This window comes from Marmota flaviventris, chromosome 15 (assembly GCF_047511675.1).
Source record: "Marmota flaviventris isolate mMarFla1 chromosome 15, mMarFla1.hap1, whole genome shotgun sequence".
Taxonomy (NCBI): Eukaryota; Metazoa; Chordata; class Mammalia; order Rodentia; family Sciuridae; genus Marmota; species Marmota flaviventris.
The window spans coordinates 17,185,647-17,205,290 of NC_092512.1; the positions used below are offsets into that span (position 1 = coordinate 17,185,647).

Below are 19,644 nucleotides of genomic sequence, written 5' to 3' on the forward strand. Positions count from 1 at the left end.
AGGAAGCTTCCCTTTTAGAAGATTCCCAGATTATATTATACCTCTCCTTCCTTTGGCTGGCTCTAATTTTTGCTACGTTATGACTATAATCACAAGTATAATGCTTTTCTAAATTCTGTGAGTTGTTCTAATGAATCACCGAACCTGAAGGTAGTTGGGGAACCATGAGTTGGGAAGCAGCCTATCTGAAGTGAAGAGGGTCCTGGGTCTGTTCCCTACTCTCACCCCACAGCTTGCCACTGTGTCTGAAGTGATGGCAGTCTTATGGGTTAATTCTTTGCAGTTCTTCAGTCTATGATTTGCTCTGGTTCAAAACTCAAAGAAGAGGACTTCTTACCTATATCAAAGCATTTAACAGAATAATCAGCCAATGCCACAAGGAATTCAGATTTCCTATGAAGATTAAAGGCCAGAGCCGTGCAAGCTTGTGTTGTTCGCTGAACAAGATTAAACCTATGAAGAGATCACTTAGTTATAATCAGAAATTCTATATATAAATCCACAAATTTTATGCTGGAGGAGTCTTTAGAAATGAGGAAAATGAGGCCCAGAAAAATGAGCCATTTTGATAGACAAAAAGTAGGTTATGAAAAGTGCTACGTGTCATATTAAAGAGTTTGAATTTTACTTACACAAAATGGGAAGCCACCATTAAGTTAGTTTTTTTAAATTTTTTTTTTTAGTTGTAGATGGACACAATACCTTTATTTTATTTATTTTTGTGGTGCTGAAGATTGAACCCAGTGCCTCTTGCGTGCTAGGTAAGCGCACTACCCCTGAGCCACAACCCCAGCACCCACCATTAGTTTTTAGCAAAGCAAAATCAGGATCAGGCATGTCTTTTAGGAAGATGTTCCTGGCAGCAATGGCAAATGAATGGAGGGAGAGGCAAGGAAGAAAAGGAATTCATTAAGAAAAGGAGCTCAGTGGTAAAGCACCTCTGGATTCAATCAAAGAATACTGGTTATATTAACTTTCATCATTTGTTGTTGTTTTCCTTCAGTACTAGGGATTAAACCCAGGGGTGCTCTACCACTGAGCTACATCCTCTGCCATTTTTATTTTTATTTCTTACTATGATGTCTGTCATTTAACAACAGGATGCAATACATGAGTGTTAACACATAAACAAATATTCAGTTATAAAGACATATTGCACACATAAGGTAAATATAGGTTAAAAAAATGCACTGTAAACCTGGCATGATGGTCCATGCTTGTAATCCAAGCAAACTGGGAAGCTGAGTAATTTCAGAAATTTAAATTCAGCCTCAGCAACTTAGTGTGGTTTCAAGCAATTTAGCAAGACAGTCTCAAAATTTGAAAAAGTGGAGAGAGGGCTTAGGAATGTGGCTCAGTGTATAAAAATACCTAAACTTAAACTGAAATACAAAAAAAAAAAAGTTTAAAATATTACACTTGAGTGTTACACATCAAAAATAGATTTCATATAATTCTTTTCTCAGTATTCAAAAGTGAAAATAGTAATTTTTGATTTAGAAAAACAATTATATTCTTTGAAAGATGAGGTTTCTTCACTATGCATATGATATTTATGACTGATATTTCTACAAAATAACTTGATAATGCTTAATAAATTTAAGCAAAATTTAAAGACAACTACTTGTTTTCTAAATTTAAATGAGTTAAGTATTTTACTGATACTCATATACACCAAGGTGTAACATATAGATAATAAGTTTACTATACTCTCACATTTATTATAAATGTTTCATTGTTATATGAGGCATACATTTTGGACAAAATCTGTTCAATGTTCACTACTAGTATGAGTTTTCAGAAGTTTAATGAATTTAAAATTTAAATACATTTTAGATATATTATTTAACTTTTTAGGGTTTCTGGGCACAATGAATTCTCCAAAAATAAGCAGTGTTTAAGAAACATGTAGCTACAATTTTTTTTCCATTTGTATTTTCTCTAACCAGTATGCATCCACAGGCGCTGAGTATTGCTGAATAAATTTTGGAGGCATTGTCACATTGTCAATTTTCACATTTCAAAATTTTCTCTACGCTATGTTTATCGTGGTGAGGATTAAATGTTGTCCCTTTCTTAGAGTAATGGTAATACAATGGTCTCATTTGTAGAGCTTCTCTCCAGTGTGTTTTCTCTGATGTCTAGTAATATATGATATATAATTAAAATGTTTCTACATTCTCTACATTTAGATGTCTTCTTTCCAGAATAAGTAGCCTAGTGGTGAAAAGAATTGATTTCTTATTAAAAGCTTTGCTGCATTGTTTCAACTTGTAGGGGTTCTTTTCTGTATAAATTCTGTTAATAAGGTTTAGTCTTTCTTTTTTTTAATGTTTACTTTTTAGTTGTAGTTGGACACAATACCTTTATTTCACTTATTTATTTTTATGTGGTGCTGAGGATCGAACCCAGGATCTCAAACATGAAAGGCTAGCATGTTGCAGTAATTCACTTGCAGGTCAGCATGGGAAAAGAAAGAAGAAGCAGAGCAAGCAAAGCAGCAGCAGAAAAAAAGTTCTTTATTGTGTACAAGCAATCTTTTTATAGTATTGTGAACAAAGAAGTCAGCCTTCCAACATCAATAAATCAGGTCTTTCAGCTAATTAAACATAGCATACAGAAGTTTTACTTTCTAATCAGAAGTGACCCGCTTCTCATGGCTAATCTATTCTCGGCCTGGAGTATGTTGAGCTCTGCTCTTTGTTAAGAACAGATAATAAAATTTTTCTCAGCGCCTTCTTAGCCCACTTGGCAGAACATCCCGTTTGCAGGCAAGTCCTCCCAAGGACAGTAGACACCTTGTTTTCAAGCATGTCCGTAGTTACCTTATCTAAACCTTGAAGGTGTCTCTAGTTTGCAAGTAGGCCCTCCCAAGGACAGTAGACACCTCGTTTTCAAGCATGTCTGCTGTTACCTATCTATACCTTGACAGAATATCCTGTTTGCAGGCAGACTCCATCAAGGACAGTAATAGTAACGCAGTTACATCTGATTCTTTACACTAGCACTCTACCACGGAACTACAACCCCAGCCCCAAGGTTTAGTCTTTCTTTAAAAGTATTATTACTTTATTCACATTTCACATTCACCAGGATGTCTTCTGCTGTGGTGAATACAGTTTTATTTTTTATTAAAACTTTTCCACATTATTCACTTTTGTAGGGCTATTCTCCAGTGTGAGTTCTGTTGTGGTGAATAAGGCCTGTTTTATTGCTAAAAGCTTTGCCACATTCCTTATATTTGTAAGGCTTCTCTCCAGTGTAAATTCTACTGTGGCAAATAAGGTGTAATATTTGAGTAAAAACTTTGTCACATACTTTGCATTTGTGAGGCTTCTCTCCAGTGTGAGTTCTGTTATGGCAAATAAGGTGTGATTTTTGACTGAACGCTTTGCCACATTCTTTACATTTGTAAGGCTTCTCTCTAGTGTGAGTACTTCTGTGGCAAATAAAGCCTGTTTTTTGAGTAAAAGCTTTGCCACATTCTTTACATTTGTAGGGTTTCTCTCCAGTGAGTTCTGCTGTGGTCAAGGTCTATTTTTTTACCAAAAGCTTTGCCACATTTTTTACATTTGTAGGGCATCTCTCCAGTGTGATTTCTCCTGTGGCGAATAAGGTTTGATGTGTCACCAAAAGCTCTGCCACCTTCTGTACATTTGTAGGGCTTCTCTCCAATGTGAGTTCTACTGTGGTAAATAAGGTCTGATTTTCGACCAAAAGGTTGGCCACAATCTTTACATTTGTAGGGCTTCTCTCCAGTGTGAGTTCTCCTGTGGCAAATAAGGTGTGATTTGTGACCAAAAGCTTTGCAACATTCTGTACATTTGTAGGGCTTCTCTCCAGTGTGAGTTTTTCTGTGGCAAATAAGGTTTGATTTTTCACCAAAAGCTTTGACACATTCTTTACATTTGTAGGGTTTCTCTCCAGTGTGAGTTCTGCTATGGTAAATAAGGTCTGATAATTGACCAAAAGCTTTGCCACAATCTTTACATTTGTAGGGCTTCTATCCAGTGTGAGTTCTCCTGTGGCAAATAAGGTGTGATTTTTGACCAAAAGCTTTGCCACATTCTGTACATTTGTAGGGCTTCTCTCCAGTGTGAGTTCTGATGTGGCAAGCAAGGTATGATTTTCGACCAAAAGCTTTGCCACATTCTGTACATTTGTAGGGCTTCTCTCCAGTGTGAGTTCTTCTGTGGCAAATAAGGTCTGATTTTAGACCAAAAGCTTTGTCACAATCTTTACATTTGTAGGGCTTCTCTCCAGTGTGAATTCTACTGTGGCGAATAAGGTGTGATTTTTGACCAAAAGCTTTGCTACATTCTGTACATTTGTAGGGCTTCTCTCCAGTGTGAGTTCTCCTGTGGCGAATAAGGTCTGATTTTTGACCCAAAGCTTTTCCACATTCTTTACATTTGTAGGGCTTCTCTCCAGTGTGAGTTCTGCTGTGGCAAATAAGGTCTGATTTTCGACCAAAAGGTTTGCCACAATCTTTACATTTGTAGGGCTTCTCTCCAGTGTGAGTTCTGCTGTGGCAAATAAGGTTTGATTTTTTACCAAAAGCTTTGCCACAATCTTTACATTTGTAGGGCTTCTCTCCAGTGTGAGTTCTGATGTGCCAAATAAGGTTTGATTTTTTACCAAAAGCTTTGCCACAATCTTTACATTTGTAGGGCTTCTCTCCAGTGTGAGTTCTGCTATGGCAAATAAGGTGTGATTTTCGACCAAAAGCTTTGCCACAATCTTTACATTTGTAGGGCTTCTCTCTAGTGTGAGTTCTTCTGTGGCAAATTAGGAGTGATTTTTGACTGAACGCTTTGCCACATTCTTTACATTTGTAAGGCTTCTCTCCAGTGTGAGTTCTGATGTGGCAAGTAAGGTGTGATTTTTGACCGAAAGCTTTGCTACAATCTTTACATTTGTAGGGCTTCTCTCCAGTGTGAGTTCTCCTGTGGCAAATTAGGAGTGATTTGTGACCAAAAGCTTTGCCACAATCTTTACATTTGTAGGGCTTCTCTCCAGTGTGAGTTCTGCTGTGGTAAATAAGGTGTGATTTTTTACCAAAAGCTTTGCCACAATCTTTACATTTGTAGGGCTTCTCTCCAGTGTGAGTTCTCCTGTGGCAAATAAGGTCTGATTTTTGACCCAAAGCTTTGCCACAATCTTTACATTTGTAGGGCTTCTCTCCAGTGTGAGTTTTGATGTGCCAAATAAGGTTTGATTTTTGACCAAAAGCTTTGCCACAATCTTTACATTTGTAGGGCTTCTCTCCAGTGTGAGTTCTGCTGTGGCAAATAAGGTGTGATTTTTGACCAAAAGCTTTGCCACAATCTTTACATTTGTAGGGCTTCTCTCCAGTGTGAGTTCTACTGTGGCAAATAAGGTGTGATTTTTGACCAAAAGGTTTGCCACAATCTTTACATTTATAGGGCTTCTCTCTAGAGTGAGTTCTGCTGTGGCAAATTAGGAGTGATTTTTGACCAAAAGCTTTGCCACAATCTTTACATTTGTAAGGCTTCTCTCCAGTGTGAGTTCTGATGTGGGAAGTAAGGTGTGATTTTTGACCGAAAGCTTTGCCACATTCTGTACATTTGTAGGGCTTCTCTCCAGTGTGAGTTCTTCTGTGGCAAATTAGGAGTGATTTTCGACCAAAAGCTTTGCCACAATCTTTACATTTGTAGGGCTTCTCTCCATTGTGGGTTCCTCTGTGGTAAATAAGACCTTTTTTTTTACTAAAAGCTTTGCAACATTCTTTATATTTGTAGGGCTTCTCTCCAGTATAAATTCTCTGGTGATGAACAAGGCCTGATTTTTTATATGATTTCTGGTGTTCACTCTCAGTTGTAGTTTTCCATATTTTCTTTTGTGGTAAATAGTCAAGATCACAACTTCCATATTTTGCACTTATCACTTCATGTAATATATGTTTTAGGCCCTTGTCTGGTGAATATTCTTGGATATGATTAGGAGTCATGGCCAGGAAGGCCAAGTTTCTATAGTTCTCTAGCATCACATCTCTATATAAATTTTTCTGAGCAGGCTGAAGGCATTCCCACTCCTCTTCAGTAAAATCAATGGCTATATCCATAAATGTTAACAGTTCCATTTCCTGGCTCTCAGGGTTCTCAGCGTTCTCCCTGTGGTTTGTTTTCAGATTCTGCATAGCACAGACACCTGGGCTCCGGATCAGGACAGAAGCCTACAAAAAGATTTTAAAAAATGCCATTTTTATTTTGAGACAGGGTCTCACTAAGTTGCTAAGGCTGGCCTTGAACTTGTGATCCTCCTGTTTCAGCCTCCTGAGTTGTTGGTATTATAGCTGTGGGCCACTCTGCCTGACAACTTCAATCATTTCATTAAGGTAGTATCTACTATGCCTCTTTACTGTAAAATCATTATTTTTTCTTCTGTAATTAATAATAATTTGGGGGGAGGCACTTTATGACTACACAATATCTAATTCCTCATTAAATTGTTACAGGAATTTGTGGATTTTTATCTTAATGGATTATCATCCGTTATTATTTATTTAATCATTTTTGTTCACTATTATTTTGACATTCAAATTATGTCCAATTTGACTAGAGGGAGCTCCTACAAGCTGGCATCTATGTCCTACTTATACAGTCCCATCATTCTTTGAAAAATTTCCTCTTTCTGGCAATATATGTTATAGGCTCATCCTGTATTTCCCTGCCCCAGTTCTGAAACTGTCCATTTCTTCAAGGCTCCCTGATTTCTTTTGGTAAACAATGGTGTTTAGAAAACAAAAAATAGGTTGGGTATAGTGGCACACACCTGTAACCCCAGAGACTCAGGAGGCTAAGGCAGAAGGATCACAAGTTTTAGGCCTGCCAAGGCAACTCAGCAAGGCCTTCAGCAACAGAGTGGGACTCTGTCTCAAAATAAAAAACAAAAAAAGATGAGGATGTGGCTCAGTGGTAAAATGCCTTGGGGTTCAATCCCTGGTACCAAAAAGCAAAATAAGAAATAGGCAGTAGGGTACATTCATTGTTACCAGTGTGATGGTGTTCCCAAGATCTCTGAGTGGCCAAAGCTCAGGAATATATGCACATAAAATTTACTTATTCTTACACACATACTCTATTTCTTCCTCTTTCTCTCTCTCCCCCTCCATATACACACACATATATTTATATCTATACCCAAACCAGGGGTTCACACTCATATTTCCAACTCTAATCTAATACCACAAGGTTCATCCTAGTTTTCTCCCCTTCCCATATTTATAAGTTCCTTTTCCAACAGTGAGAAAGCTGGCTCTCATACCTCCAATATATTTACTTACTGATCAAATCCCTACATAATAACCACTTGCCATCACTGCCCCATTTCACCCTCAGATTTCCTCTGATTTGGGCTGCAGCTCTCCACCACTCACTCTGATATGGAAACCCACCTTGATCAATCCTATCTAACTGCTTCTGGACTAAACTGTTCTATAAGGAAAGAGAAAAATTAAGAAGAAAAAGAGTACATTTTTAAAAAATATTTATTTATTTTTTAGTTGTAGTTGCCCACAATACCTTTACTTATATGTGGTGCTGAGGATAGAACCCAGGACCTCGCCTATGCTAGGCGAGCACTTTACCACTGACCACGACCCCAGCCAAGAGTACAGATTTTTAATGCTTTAAATTTTCACATCTAGTTCATAATAATAATAATGTACAAAGGAAATTATGTTCTTTCTAAGTTGACTATTGGAGTACCAGAAATTAGCTGACAAACTGGCAGTAACGAAAACTTAAATTTAAGAAAGAATAAGCTACTAGAGATATTGTTAAAACCAAAGCTGTAAATCTCTAAAAAAAATTGAACAGTATCTATCCTTTCCTACTGTCTCCTCTCAGTACTTACAAATAAGGTACCTAAAATGTAGTAGAATAAAGCTTTCTGAACCAATAATGAATGGAAGTTACTAAAATAGTGACTGAATTAATAACTTGTTAAATAAGGTAGATGTCAAAAACATCTGCTTACCTGTTTGATTGCAAGTCAAAAACATAGATATTTCCTTGATGGTCCGCAGCAATTAAGCAATCGCCTGAGCCATCAAAAGCCACATTCAGAAATCTTAAAGTTTTTGAATGATAATCAGAAGTGTTATGAATGATGTTCACTATAATTCTGTCAAAACAAAACAAAACAAAAATATTAAATTCTACATCAAGTATTATCTGACATATGAAAAAGATTTATAGTATATATTATATTATATATAAAATGTAATATATATATGTACAAACTTTGAAGTTTTTTTGCCTACCTACTCTTCTCCTGTTGCAATTCCTTCTCTACCCTAGAACCAATCTTACAATTTTTTTTTCTTTTTTTGGTACCAGTGACTGACCCCAGAGGTGCTTAACCACTAAGCCACATCCCAGCCCTTTTTATTTTTTTGAGACAGGGTCTCACTGAGCTGCTTAGGGCCTTGCTAAGATGCTAAGGCTGACTTTGAACTTGCTAAGATGCCTCAGCCTCCCCAGCTGCCAGGATTACAGGTGTGTGCCACTTGGCTACTTAAAAGTGATTTCTGAAAAGAATTCAGAAAATTATTCAATATCAAAGTAGTTACTATGCATTTATTCATCAAACACTTGAAAATTTACTTTATGACAGACACTGAATAAGCCAGGAATTAAGAATATCTGATAGACATGACTCCTGTTATCATGGAACTGAATTTAGTAGTAAAAACAGGCATTTAAAAAATACATATAAACAATATTTATAAGTTATGATAATATGACAGACAATAGGATATATTTTTTGTTGTTTTTGTAACAGAAAACGGTCCAAAGTAAATTAAATGTACATGAGTTCTATTTTCACTTCTAACAGATCTACCATAATACCTAAGCAGGTGTGTTCCAAAAGGATATGGATCACTGCTGCTTCATTACTATATCCCAGCACCTGGCGCTGAATACCTGGCCCACAACACACAACAAGCACCCAATATATGCCTGCTGAGGCAACTGGGGGCATAGCTCAGTGGCACTGAGTGGGGTTTGGGGAAAATAACTGCTAAATGAATGAAGGCTTAAGACATTCTTTTAAAACCCACATTAATCAGACTCTTAGTCCAAAGATTAAATTTATTTTTTTAAAAGTATACTATAAAAATATACAAAATGCTTAAGAGGTTATATGAAAAACATTTTAACCTCAGATTTTAAACAGATGATATATGCATACATGTAAACACACAATTAAAAGAAAAAAATGGAAGAAAAGAAAAGGAAAAACCTATATATAGGAAAAAAGGATGAACACATCCAAATAATAGCAGTCATTGGCAGTTAACAGAAGTATGAATGATTTCCCTCTTCTTTCTACTTTCCTATATTTTATACATATTAGTTAGTGATCACATGCTATTTTCATAGACAACCTTATTAAGAATGTACAGCTATATTGTCTAAAGTTACTATTTTTTGAGAGGAGGATTCTGTATAATAAAGAAAGCCATTTATAAAACTTCCATCATGAAATAACTCAAGACAATATTATGTGTGCAAATTCTGATCCTGAAGACCAAAACAATCACATTCTTTACTGCAACAATAATTTTTAATCATGTAATTTTATCTTAATTGATTTTTACAAAATTTTTAATTTTAATTAGAAATATCTATCTTCATAAACCTCATTAAAGTATACTAAATTGAATTATGTGAAAATATTTTCTTCATGTTTATCTAAACACCAGCTTTTAAAACACATTAGAAGCAACAACAAAATTCTTTTTTTTGTAATAGCTATAAAGCAAGAAAAATGACTTTTATAATCTTGAACCTTTACTTAGTTATACGTTTTATCCCCTGTTTGAGATCACAGTAGTCTTTACAACAAAAATCAATCTTTTTAACACAACTTTAAATGAGCTGAAGTCTAGTCTATTTTGGAGCCATTCTAACATGGAGTAAGGTGGGAGGCAGAGCCTTATCTCAGGTAAGACATAGCTCTTCACAAATAACACAATACAATATTACATCTGAAACATGAATCAAAGAAAGGCTAAGAGAGCTTTTTAAACTTTCTTTTTGTGGAAAAAGTGGCAGAATGCTTCCATGTTTTACAATGTCACCTTTAAACAGATCAGGCACTCCTTATTACCTTCCAAAAATACATTTAAATTCCTGTTTCAGTGTAAAGAGCAACACAAAGTTGTATATATAACTGACTGACAATAGGTTACTTTATCCAGTTATAAAACATCAAATGACATGAATAAATACCAATCAAATTTTTTATTTCTATGCAAATCTGAGGCTTTTGCTACAGATAATTTTGGTTTAAAGAACACCAACTTGTCAAAGTAACTAAGTTTAACTTCTGAAGTACAATTTAGAATACATATTGTACGGTAACAATAATCACAGGTCTGCATGGGTTAACAAAAAAAAAAAAAAATCAAAGGATAGCCTTAAATCTCTTATACATTTAGGAAACAGTGTTAATGATCAGAAATTGACTTAGACAAAGCAAACAGATATAAGACAGGTCTTCAAATGATAGTGTGGCCCTTCTATGTCAGATACATTGTATAAAAGAGAGCACTTATTGTTTATCTTGCTAGTAAACTTACATAAACTTTCATTTTATATACTTTTTCATAGCACTTAAACAAGGCTAAGACAGATATAGTTATCAAATGCATACATATACCTAGTTACATATATTTTGGGTATCAACTATTATTATAACCTAAATAACACTAGTTTGTTTAACCTGTTACAAAGCAAACATTTAAGACTTTAAAACAGGTAAAAACCCTTTAAGATTTCCTTTCGCCAAGTAACAAAAACCTAACAAATACAAGAAAATTATCTCAATAGATAGGAGCAGATCATTGTTTCAGACTTTGCTTCATATTAGTACATTAAAGTTCAAATAACTTTAACTGTGCTAATTATAGCCAATTTAATCACAAACACAAACTTTTTGAGATTTACCTTCTGTAATATATTTTAACATTCACAACTTTACATCCTTAGTTTTGTCCTCTTTCATCTTGGACTCTACCCCAAGAATATTACTTTGCCAGATAAAATACTTTCTCCTCCAGAAACATTTCTTTAACCTTCTAATTTTCCATACTAAAATATATTTCCATACCTATAACTTTCTTCTATTTTTTCTAGTTTGGGACCCTTTCTTAAATCTATATTATGAAACAGTCCTTATGAATATTATCTGTGCATTTAATTAACACAACAAATTTCTTCCCAGGAGAGGGATGGACAACCTAGCATATACCAAAGAAAAACAAAAAACAAAACAAACAAACAAACAAAAAACCCTGTGACTTAATCTTTTTTCCCCCAGAGTCATTCAAGGGGTTGGAGTCCAGGATCTTTCTGAGCCTGACCTTCTCCCTTATCATTATCACACTGCCATCAACTTTAAGTGAATTCCCCACTATCAACTGTATATAGAGACTCCTTTGGGGCCTTTTTAGATACTAGGTATATTGACATGCAATGAAAGAGGCCCTTTCTATCCTTTTCTGTAGGCTTCCTTAAAGATGCAACAGCAGACTTCTTACACTGCTTATTTTTGTATATTCCCCAAGGGATTAAAAACACAAAATTGTGTAGTAAAATAACTTCAAAATACTTCCTGGCCATCAAAATTCAGAGAGAAGGAGCTGAGGCTGTGGCTCAGTGGTAGAGCACTTGGTAGAGCATGTGTGAGGCACTGGGTTCGATTCTCAGTACCACATATAAGTAAATAAATAAAATAAAGGTCTATACATCTAAAAAATATTAAAAAAAAAAAAAACCTCAGAGGGCAGACAACTTTCTCCTCCAGTCTTTTTTCTATAGCATTACATCTTCTGATGACAAAATTAAATGACCATTGTTCAAAATATGGGGAAAAAAAACCACGAATCCTACCATCTAAATGTAACTCAGGACTAATAGCACCATTTTGTCCCTGATTCTTCATTTAAATCATACACAAAAGCTACTCAGGAGGCTGAGGCAGGAGGATCTCAAGTACCAGGCCAGTTTGGGCAACTCAGCAATACTGTTTCAAAATAAAAATTTTAAAGAGCTGGGGACATAGCTCATTGGTTTAAGTGCCCCTAGGTTCATTTTTTCTTTCCTGGAAAGAAAAAAAAAAAAAAATCACACATCACTATCCATTTTCAAGCAATTTCAATTGCTCATAGGTTGCCTGACAGTTTCCCAGTTCATGAACATAAGAACATCAAGTTTTTACTGACCATCAAACTTATAAGACAACAGTGTCTAGTAAATCTGCCTGATTGGGCTTACAGTGATAACTGGTCTAAAATCACAGAAGGTGCACATCAACACTTCCTTCAGCTAAATGCCTCTACCTCCATACTCAGTGCTCTCTTCCTCTTTCAACTCCATAAACAATGGGTTTTAATAAACAACAACAACAACAAAAAAAAAAGAAAGCCATGTTTTGATGGAATAAACAACAAGGAGGTGTGAAAATCTTGCATGCATATCTACTTGATAACAGCAAGAAAAAGAACAGGTGGATTGGCTCTAACTCTTGGAACACTTAGAAACTACCAGAGGAAGGGGTGGTATTTATATAAACTCCAAAACTAGAAAGGAAAAACCTCTCCACTTTAAGCAAAATTTTTTATCCCACGGAGTGAACAGGACAGAGGAATTGATAAAAAGGATAGACAGCAACTGGAAACCAAACAAGTGGCTGCTCCAGCACTGTGCAGTGGACATACAAAGTAAGCCAGTGTGTTGATCTGCTGAGGAGCAACCAAAATCAACAAAAAACCTACTAGAATAAGAAACACTGAAACATGAATCCAAGCGTTACTGCAAAGTCCGCGACAATCTTAGGACATCTCCCTGACGCAAGAAGTAATGGGAACCCAAATGGTCCCACTTCCACTGAAGTCATGCAAGAGAGCTGGGCCCTCAAACAGCGCAGAAAACTGGGAAAAGAATGAAAAGTATCGCTGGCTGTACTAGAAGGCTCTCGGCATTATAGAAGCAACCCTCTGCCCCTCATGTACACATCTATACCTAAACTCCAGACAACTGTTAGTTTGTTTTGCTCCACTGCTCTCCTAGAGTGTTTAGAAGTGTACTTGGCACACAGCAGGTGCTCAACAAATAGCTAATGAATGCATGAGCATCTAATACATGCAATGATTTGAGGATGGATAAACTTCAATTTCTGTACTAAAGGGTACGTTCTCCTTCCCTCATCCCTCCTGGAGTTCTTTTCCAGCGGTGACAAATATTTACTGAGCACGCACTACAAGCCAGAAGTGCTATCAGGACACTATAATTAAAGCAGGACAGCGCTGGCTCTCTCATCAGCGGAGCAAATTCCCTTAGGTAAATCTGAGAACTTCCTGCTCCAGCTGCACGGTGGCCGGGACCAAATCCGGAAGGGTGTTAGAGAGGACCACTCCTCCTGAGGTCCCCCAACCCAGGGATTCTGGGCAGGATCAGGGTCAGGGTCAGGGTCAGAACCCGAACCCCTGCCCGGCCCTCGTGTCCCTTCCCAAGGCGGCTCCTCAAACTCCCCTCCAGACACGGACCCGCGCCCTCCCGCCTTTACCCGTCCCGAGTGAGCGGCGACGGCTTGCGGTGCCATATCTTGCCGCTCTCCTTGTTGCCCAGCTCGGTGCTCTGCATGTCCAAGCCTACTTTCGGCCGCCGCCGATCGGCTCAGTAACTGTCCCGGCACCTTCCCGGCAGGCTCCGCGCTCCCGGCCCGGGAAATTCGAGCGCCCGCCGCGGCGTTCCGGGTCCCCGTGGACCGTTCCAACCGCGTGTGGGACGCCCCTTTCTATTTACAACTAATCGGGAGGCGGATTCCTCCTAAACTCCACACAGGCTACCCCTCCAGACAATGGGATGGCCCAACGACCTTCTCGCTTAGGCTCCGCCCCCTACAGAGGTCGGCCCCCAGGACCCCAAAGCCTTCTGGGAATGGTAGTTTTCTGCAGATGAAGCGTGGGAATGCTTTTCTTTTGGGACCCTTGAGGGGGTTTTAGGCTGCCAACAGAGGCAAGGTCCCTCTCTTCCATTATAAACTGCATTTAGGGATTGTACAGAGATAAACGCATTGAGGATTGAAGAGTTTATTTCCTAGGACTTTGAGGCTCCAAAGCATCCTATAGATGAATAGTTTATTGTTCTTCACCTTTTCATCATCCGTATTATTTTTTCAATTCCACAATCTGACAAGAGGTTTCCATATGGTGATGTACAGTCCACCCCTGGCAGTCCAGCAAAACAATGTCATCAACGGCCGGTTGTGTTAACGTCAGAGTTATTTTTTTGTTTTGTTTTGTTAAGTTTTCTTAGCCCTTCTGTAGTGCATAATAGGTATGGGGTATTCTTTTATGTATTATACCAATATATTGACTCATTTAATTATCATACCAAACTTACAATTTAGGTAGCACTATTATCCCACTTTTATGTAAATTTTCCTGAGGCTGTCCCAACAAATAACCACACACTTGCTGGTGTAAATCAACAGAAATTTATTCTCTTAGAATTCTAGGCACCTTAAATCCAAAATCTCAGTTTCAGCAGCCTCTCCAAGAGGCTCTAGGCAAGGTTCCTCCCATGCCTATTTTAGCTTCATGTGGAGGCTCGCTTAGTTGGCTTGTGACCACATCACTCCATTGTCTGCTTCCATGGTGACATAGCTTTCTCTTCCAGGATATTCATCTTCTTTTCCGTCACCTTCAGCTTTTATCTATGTAAAAATAAAAAGGAAAGTCATGATGAAAGCAACATTAAAAGAGCTTTTCAGCATGGTGCCTGGAGAAGCCATTAAGAGGCAGGGCTGTGTATCTCCCATTGCTGGATCCCTGGGAACACAAACTATGGCTCATCCTCACACTTAACTGAGATATAATTGATATTTGGTAAATTTCATATATTTGAAATGTGCAGTTTTGTAAGTTTTAACATAAGTCCCCCCCCCAAAAAAAAATCACTAAAACCAGATAATGAAGATAGCCATCACCCCTGAAAATTTCCTCATATATCTGAGGGAGATATAGAAGGGCAGTCAGGGTAAAATGGGAAGTGAGGAGATCAGGGTCAGGGGCCAGAATAAAGGAGCACAGGGAGGGTCTTCTGACAAGGTCAATTTCCTGCTGACGAAAATGCTTGTGTACACAAGCATGGGACCCAATCAGACAGACACTTCCATACTCATGCTTCTAAGCGGGGGATTCAATAGAAAAGAGATGAGTGGACAGAGGGGGCACCAATCACTAACAAGTGAGGAGTACATGGACATGGGAGGAAATAAAGAGAGATGGAAAGTCAAAAGACCATAAAAAGAAGTCAAAAGTTCCCCACCAGACTTCCGCTCTGGACAAGTCTCTCTCAATCTCTGTCACTTTTTCGATAATCCTACTTCTTACTTGCTATCTCTGTGTCCTGTTCTTCAAATTTTTTGCTGAACAGAGACAACAAACCCAGCACCTCCAGACAGTAACATAGCTTTGTAACCTGTTTATATTGCCACCCCTCCTATCCCACAAGCAACTGCTGATTTGTTATACATCTCTTAAATTAGTTAATATTTTCTAGAAATATATATGAGTTCATAAACCTTTCCTTCTCTGTCTCTCTCCTCTCTCCCTTTCTCTCTTCTCTCTGTGTCAATCTTCAGGCTTCATTCCTTCACTATGAACTTGAGATCATTATTTTGAGATTCATTTGTATTGTTGGGGTACTAATAGTTCATGTTTTTATTGCTGAGTAATATTTCATAGTACTGATAACTTGTTTATCATTCACCTACTGATGAACCTTGGAGTTGTTTCCTGTTTGGGGCTATTCCACATAAAGCTGCTATGAATATTTCTATGTAAATCTTGGTATGAATGTATGCTTTCATTTCTCTTGGGCAAATTACTAGAAGTGGAATAGTTGGGTCATGCATAGGCCTAGATTTAACATTTTAAGAAACTGTCAAATGAACTATAATGAACCTTTATCATTTGACCACTCTAGGAGTATAGTGGTATCTGCTGATTTTAATTTCCATTTCTGAACTGATAAATGATGTTCAGCATCTTTTCATGTGATTATTTGTCTTTTGATATATCCTTGGTGAGACATCTGGTCCACTCTTTTGCCTAATTTTTAATTGGGATGTTTGGTTTCCTTATTATTGAGTTTTGAGGGTTCTATATATATATATATCCTAGATACAAACCCTTCATCATACGTGTGCTTTATAAATATCTTTTCTCAGTCTGTGGCTTGTTTTTTCCTTCTCTTAGCAGTGATTGTCCAAAAAAATGTTTATCAACTGATCTTCATCAGTATTAATCTTTCTTTCCCTTTATGGATTGTGCTTTTTGGTGTCATATTTAAGACATCATTACCTAGATTAAGATCACAAAGATTTCCTCACTGTTTTCTTATTTGGATGTATTTCAAACACACCCTTAGAGGGTTGGAAAATTGTACATAGAAGGGATTTTCAGTTGTTTTTTTGCAAAGTCCTCTATCCTTGCCGTCTCACCGACTATACTTTGACTATGGAAGGATGCTTTCTTTTTTGTTGTGATGATATATAGTTGGGAGAGAGAAGTATTGCCAATTTGTTGAAGCTTAATTGACATTTTGATTGCCCAACATCTAAGCATCTTTTCTGTTTGGGAAAGTTCCAAGATATTTGGAAAGTAAAGAAAGACAGCTTATTCTCTTTCCCAATTCCTTGGCAACCGTTTCTATGCTTCCCCCAAAGCAAAGGCCAGTCAAATGTTAGTAAGCAAATTAAGTAGCACACTAACAAAAACTATTAAAATATAATTAAAGAATTTTACTGCAATCTCTCTGAGAACATCAAAGAGGAAGTAATTAATAACCTTTCAGCAACCGTCTTAAAATGCCCTTTCCCACCTCCTTCAGGCAGGCTGAACTGTTATGCCACAATAATTAAGAACTCAAATTCTCAATGGCCTAAAACAACTCCTTATATCTGGGTGTTGAGCTCACCTTTGTCTCTTGTGGACCCAGGCTAATGGAGTTGCCATTATTTCAGAGTTTTTTGTTTATATGCCAGGAGGAAAAAAAATGGTTTTAGAGAGTTTCACACAAGCAATGAAATGCTCTAGAACAGAAATGTCATCATTATTTTTGCATTCACTACCAGAACTATGGCCCCATCTAAACACAAAAGGCAAGGAAGTGCAATCCCACTAAATCAGTTATGTGCAGTTACATTAATGCTGTAAAAACAAAAACAAAAACAAAAAACAAGACAAAGCAAAACAAAACAAAACAAAAACAGCAAAAAAAAAAAAAACACCAAAAAACAAAAAAAAAACCCCACCAAAACTCTGCAGCATTCAATGATAAACATTTATTACTCATGTATCTGGACCAGCCAGCTGTCCCTCCTGATCTTGGCTAGTCTCACTTACATGTCTGGGGGGCTTCTGATTGATAGTTTTATAAGCTGGCCTCATTTAGGGAAACTGGGGCTACTTGACTCTGTCCCAAGTGTCTCTCACCTCGTGCCTCATCCTCGTGCAGGCTAGTCAAGGTGTGTTTTCATGGCAGTGACAATAGTGTGGATGAGCAAACAGGCACGAAATTCGTATAGGCTTGGAGCTGGCATGTTATCACTTGTACCTCTTTCAAATGGCCAAGTAAGTGGCTGGCTGAGTCCAGGGACAGAGTACTATGTTCTCCTCATTTCAGGAAAGCATTAAGAATTTCCACAGTGGTCATAGATCTGGGCAGGAGTGGAGAATGGGGACCATCATGCAACCTACAATAACTACTAAGTGTTTAGGCAGAGGAAGAACCCAAATATTTGGTGAACAGAACTGACAACTCTTACATCATCCTTGTTTCCCAGTATCTAAAGTACACCTCCACAAACCTCTGGGCTTCTCTCCTTCTCTTCTCTTCTAAAAGCTTCCTTAAAGCCCATAGAGCACCAGGGTTCCTATCTCTCACTTTTCTGTTATATGATTCAACTTTGTCTTTCTTTAAACCCCCACCCCTATTAACAGCAGTTGCAGACAAAAGAATCCAGAGGCTAACCCAGAGCTATCATCTTTCCTCTTTAAAATGTGGAAAAGATGATAGACTCACGGAATTTAATCTTTCTCTTCTATCCCTGTCACATACTCACTAGTTGTGTGATTCACTGATTAATGTAACCTGCCCGTGTTTGATTGTTAACTCCATAAAAGCAAGGAGCTCTCCAGAATGTAGCATAGAGCCTGACACAAAAAAAAGAGGACAAAATAAATTTGTTGAGGGGAGGCATTCACTTGTTTTATGCCTCCTGGCATCTGACACAGTGCCAGACACATGGTAAACACTGAAAACATGTTTTTTAAAAATACTTACTTGAGCTATGATTTAAACTTAAACTACTCCAGACTATGTTTTTAAAATTAAAAGAATGCCAAGTAGCAGTTAAAAAGGGGAAAGCAATAAGAAGATTGAGTTTATGATCCTTGCTCAGCCACTAAATAGTTGCATGATCTTAGGTAAGTCAAAACTTCCTGAGTTCCAACTTTCTCATATGCAAATAGCAGGAATGGGATAGTTCCTTGTTAACCCCCTTCTACATCCATTTCTATATAATACACAGTTTGGAAGCTTATCTGTGCCTTTCTTGAAATTCTTATGTGCACTTATAAAGAAAATACCATTTTATATTTTCAGATAGGCATCCAGAGGACCACAACCAGACACCTTTACACATATTATTTCCTACTGACACACATAATAACTTGGATGCACTTCATTATAATCAATGTCAAGTTCAGGATTTCTGAATAAGATTTCTGTTTTGTGGGAGACAGGCTCTTCTCCTTACTTATTTCACAATTTCCTTTGCGATTTCTTACAACACACATCTGACATGTCACTTTATTTTGACTTTTGTAACAAACATAAACAAACCCTGACCACCTATTCTTTATACCTCTACTCTTGTGTTCCCCCAATACAACCAATTTTTGATATCACAATTTGAGGACAGTTATGCAACTCAATGACTCTTCAAATACTGGCTTTTGAACTATTCTTTAAAGACCTAAGGCTTACAAATGACGTGTCTTTAAATTTCTTCCCATCACATTTGGTAAAGAGCCTGGATTAGACCTTCTGTCCACAGGCAGGCCATGTCTTGCTCTTATCATTCATCTTTGATTCAATCATCAGCTGGTCTTTATCTATTATTTTGAATGCCAATTAGTTGTCAGACACTGTACAAGGAGCTGAGCTGCAGTGGACAAATAAGATGAGTTCTTTGTCCTTGGAAAAATCACAGCTTTCAATGTAATAAGAGGTACATGGAGAAATAGATGTGTAAATGTAACGCCGTGTGATCAGTGCTACAATTAAGGTATGGGTACATTTGAGAGAAGGGAGCAATGAATTCTCTGGGAAAAAAGAGAGCTGTGAAAAAGAGGGGTGACATTCAAGTTGGGCCTGGAAAGATGAGGTGAAAAAGGCTTTCTGCACAAAAGGAAGACTTAGTTTTATAGGCTTCTTATTTCCACAATATAAAGTAGTTACTGGAACTCAGAAAGTAAAAACCCAAAGTGTGACATGTTTGTTGTTGCTCATTCGTTTTAATTTTTTTTTTTTTTAGTTG

At 37.4% G+C, this 19,644-nt stretch overlaps 1 protein-coding gene across 9 annotated transcripts in view; it reads right to left on the minus strand.

The window, feature by feature from the left end:
* Tbc1d31 (TBC1 domain family member 31) overlaps window positions 1-13,784 on the minus strand; it is a 67,573-nt gene extending 53,789 nt beyond the window's left edge. For 4 of the 9 annotated variants that reach the window (XM_027949661.2, XM_071602148.1, XM_027949656.2 and 1 more), the window contains exons 1-3: window positions 13,600-13,784; window positions 8,002-8,148; window positions 338-453 (exon numbers count right to left, since the gene is read on the minus strand). In XM_027949661.2, the coding sequence (XP_027805462.2) occupies window positions 338-453; window positions 8,002-8,148; window positions 13,600-13,676 (340 nt within the window). In that variant the 5' untranslated portion in view covers window positions 13,677-13,784. Of the gene's footprint in view, window positions 1-337; window positions 454-2,825; window positions 2,886-8,001; window positions 8,149-13,599 lie in introns of those variants that run through there. The other 5 variants (XM_071602153.1, XM_071602152.1, XM_071602150.1 and 2 more) reach the window with 3 other exon arrangements.
* Between the last annotated feature and the right edge of the window lie 5,860 nt (window positions 13,785-19,644).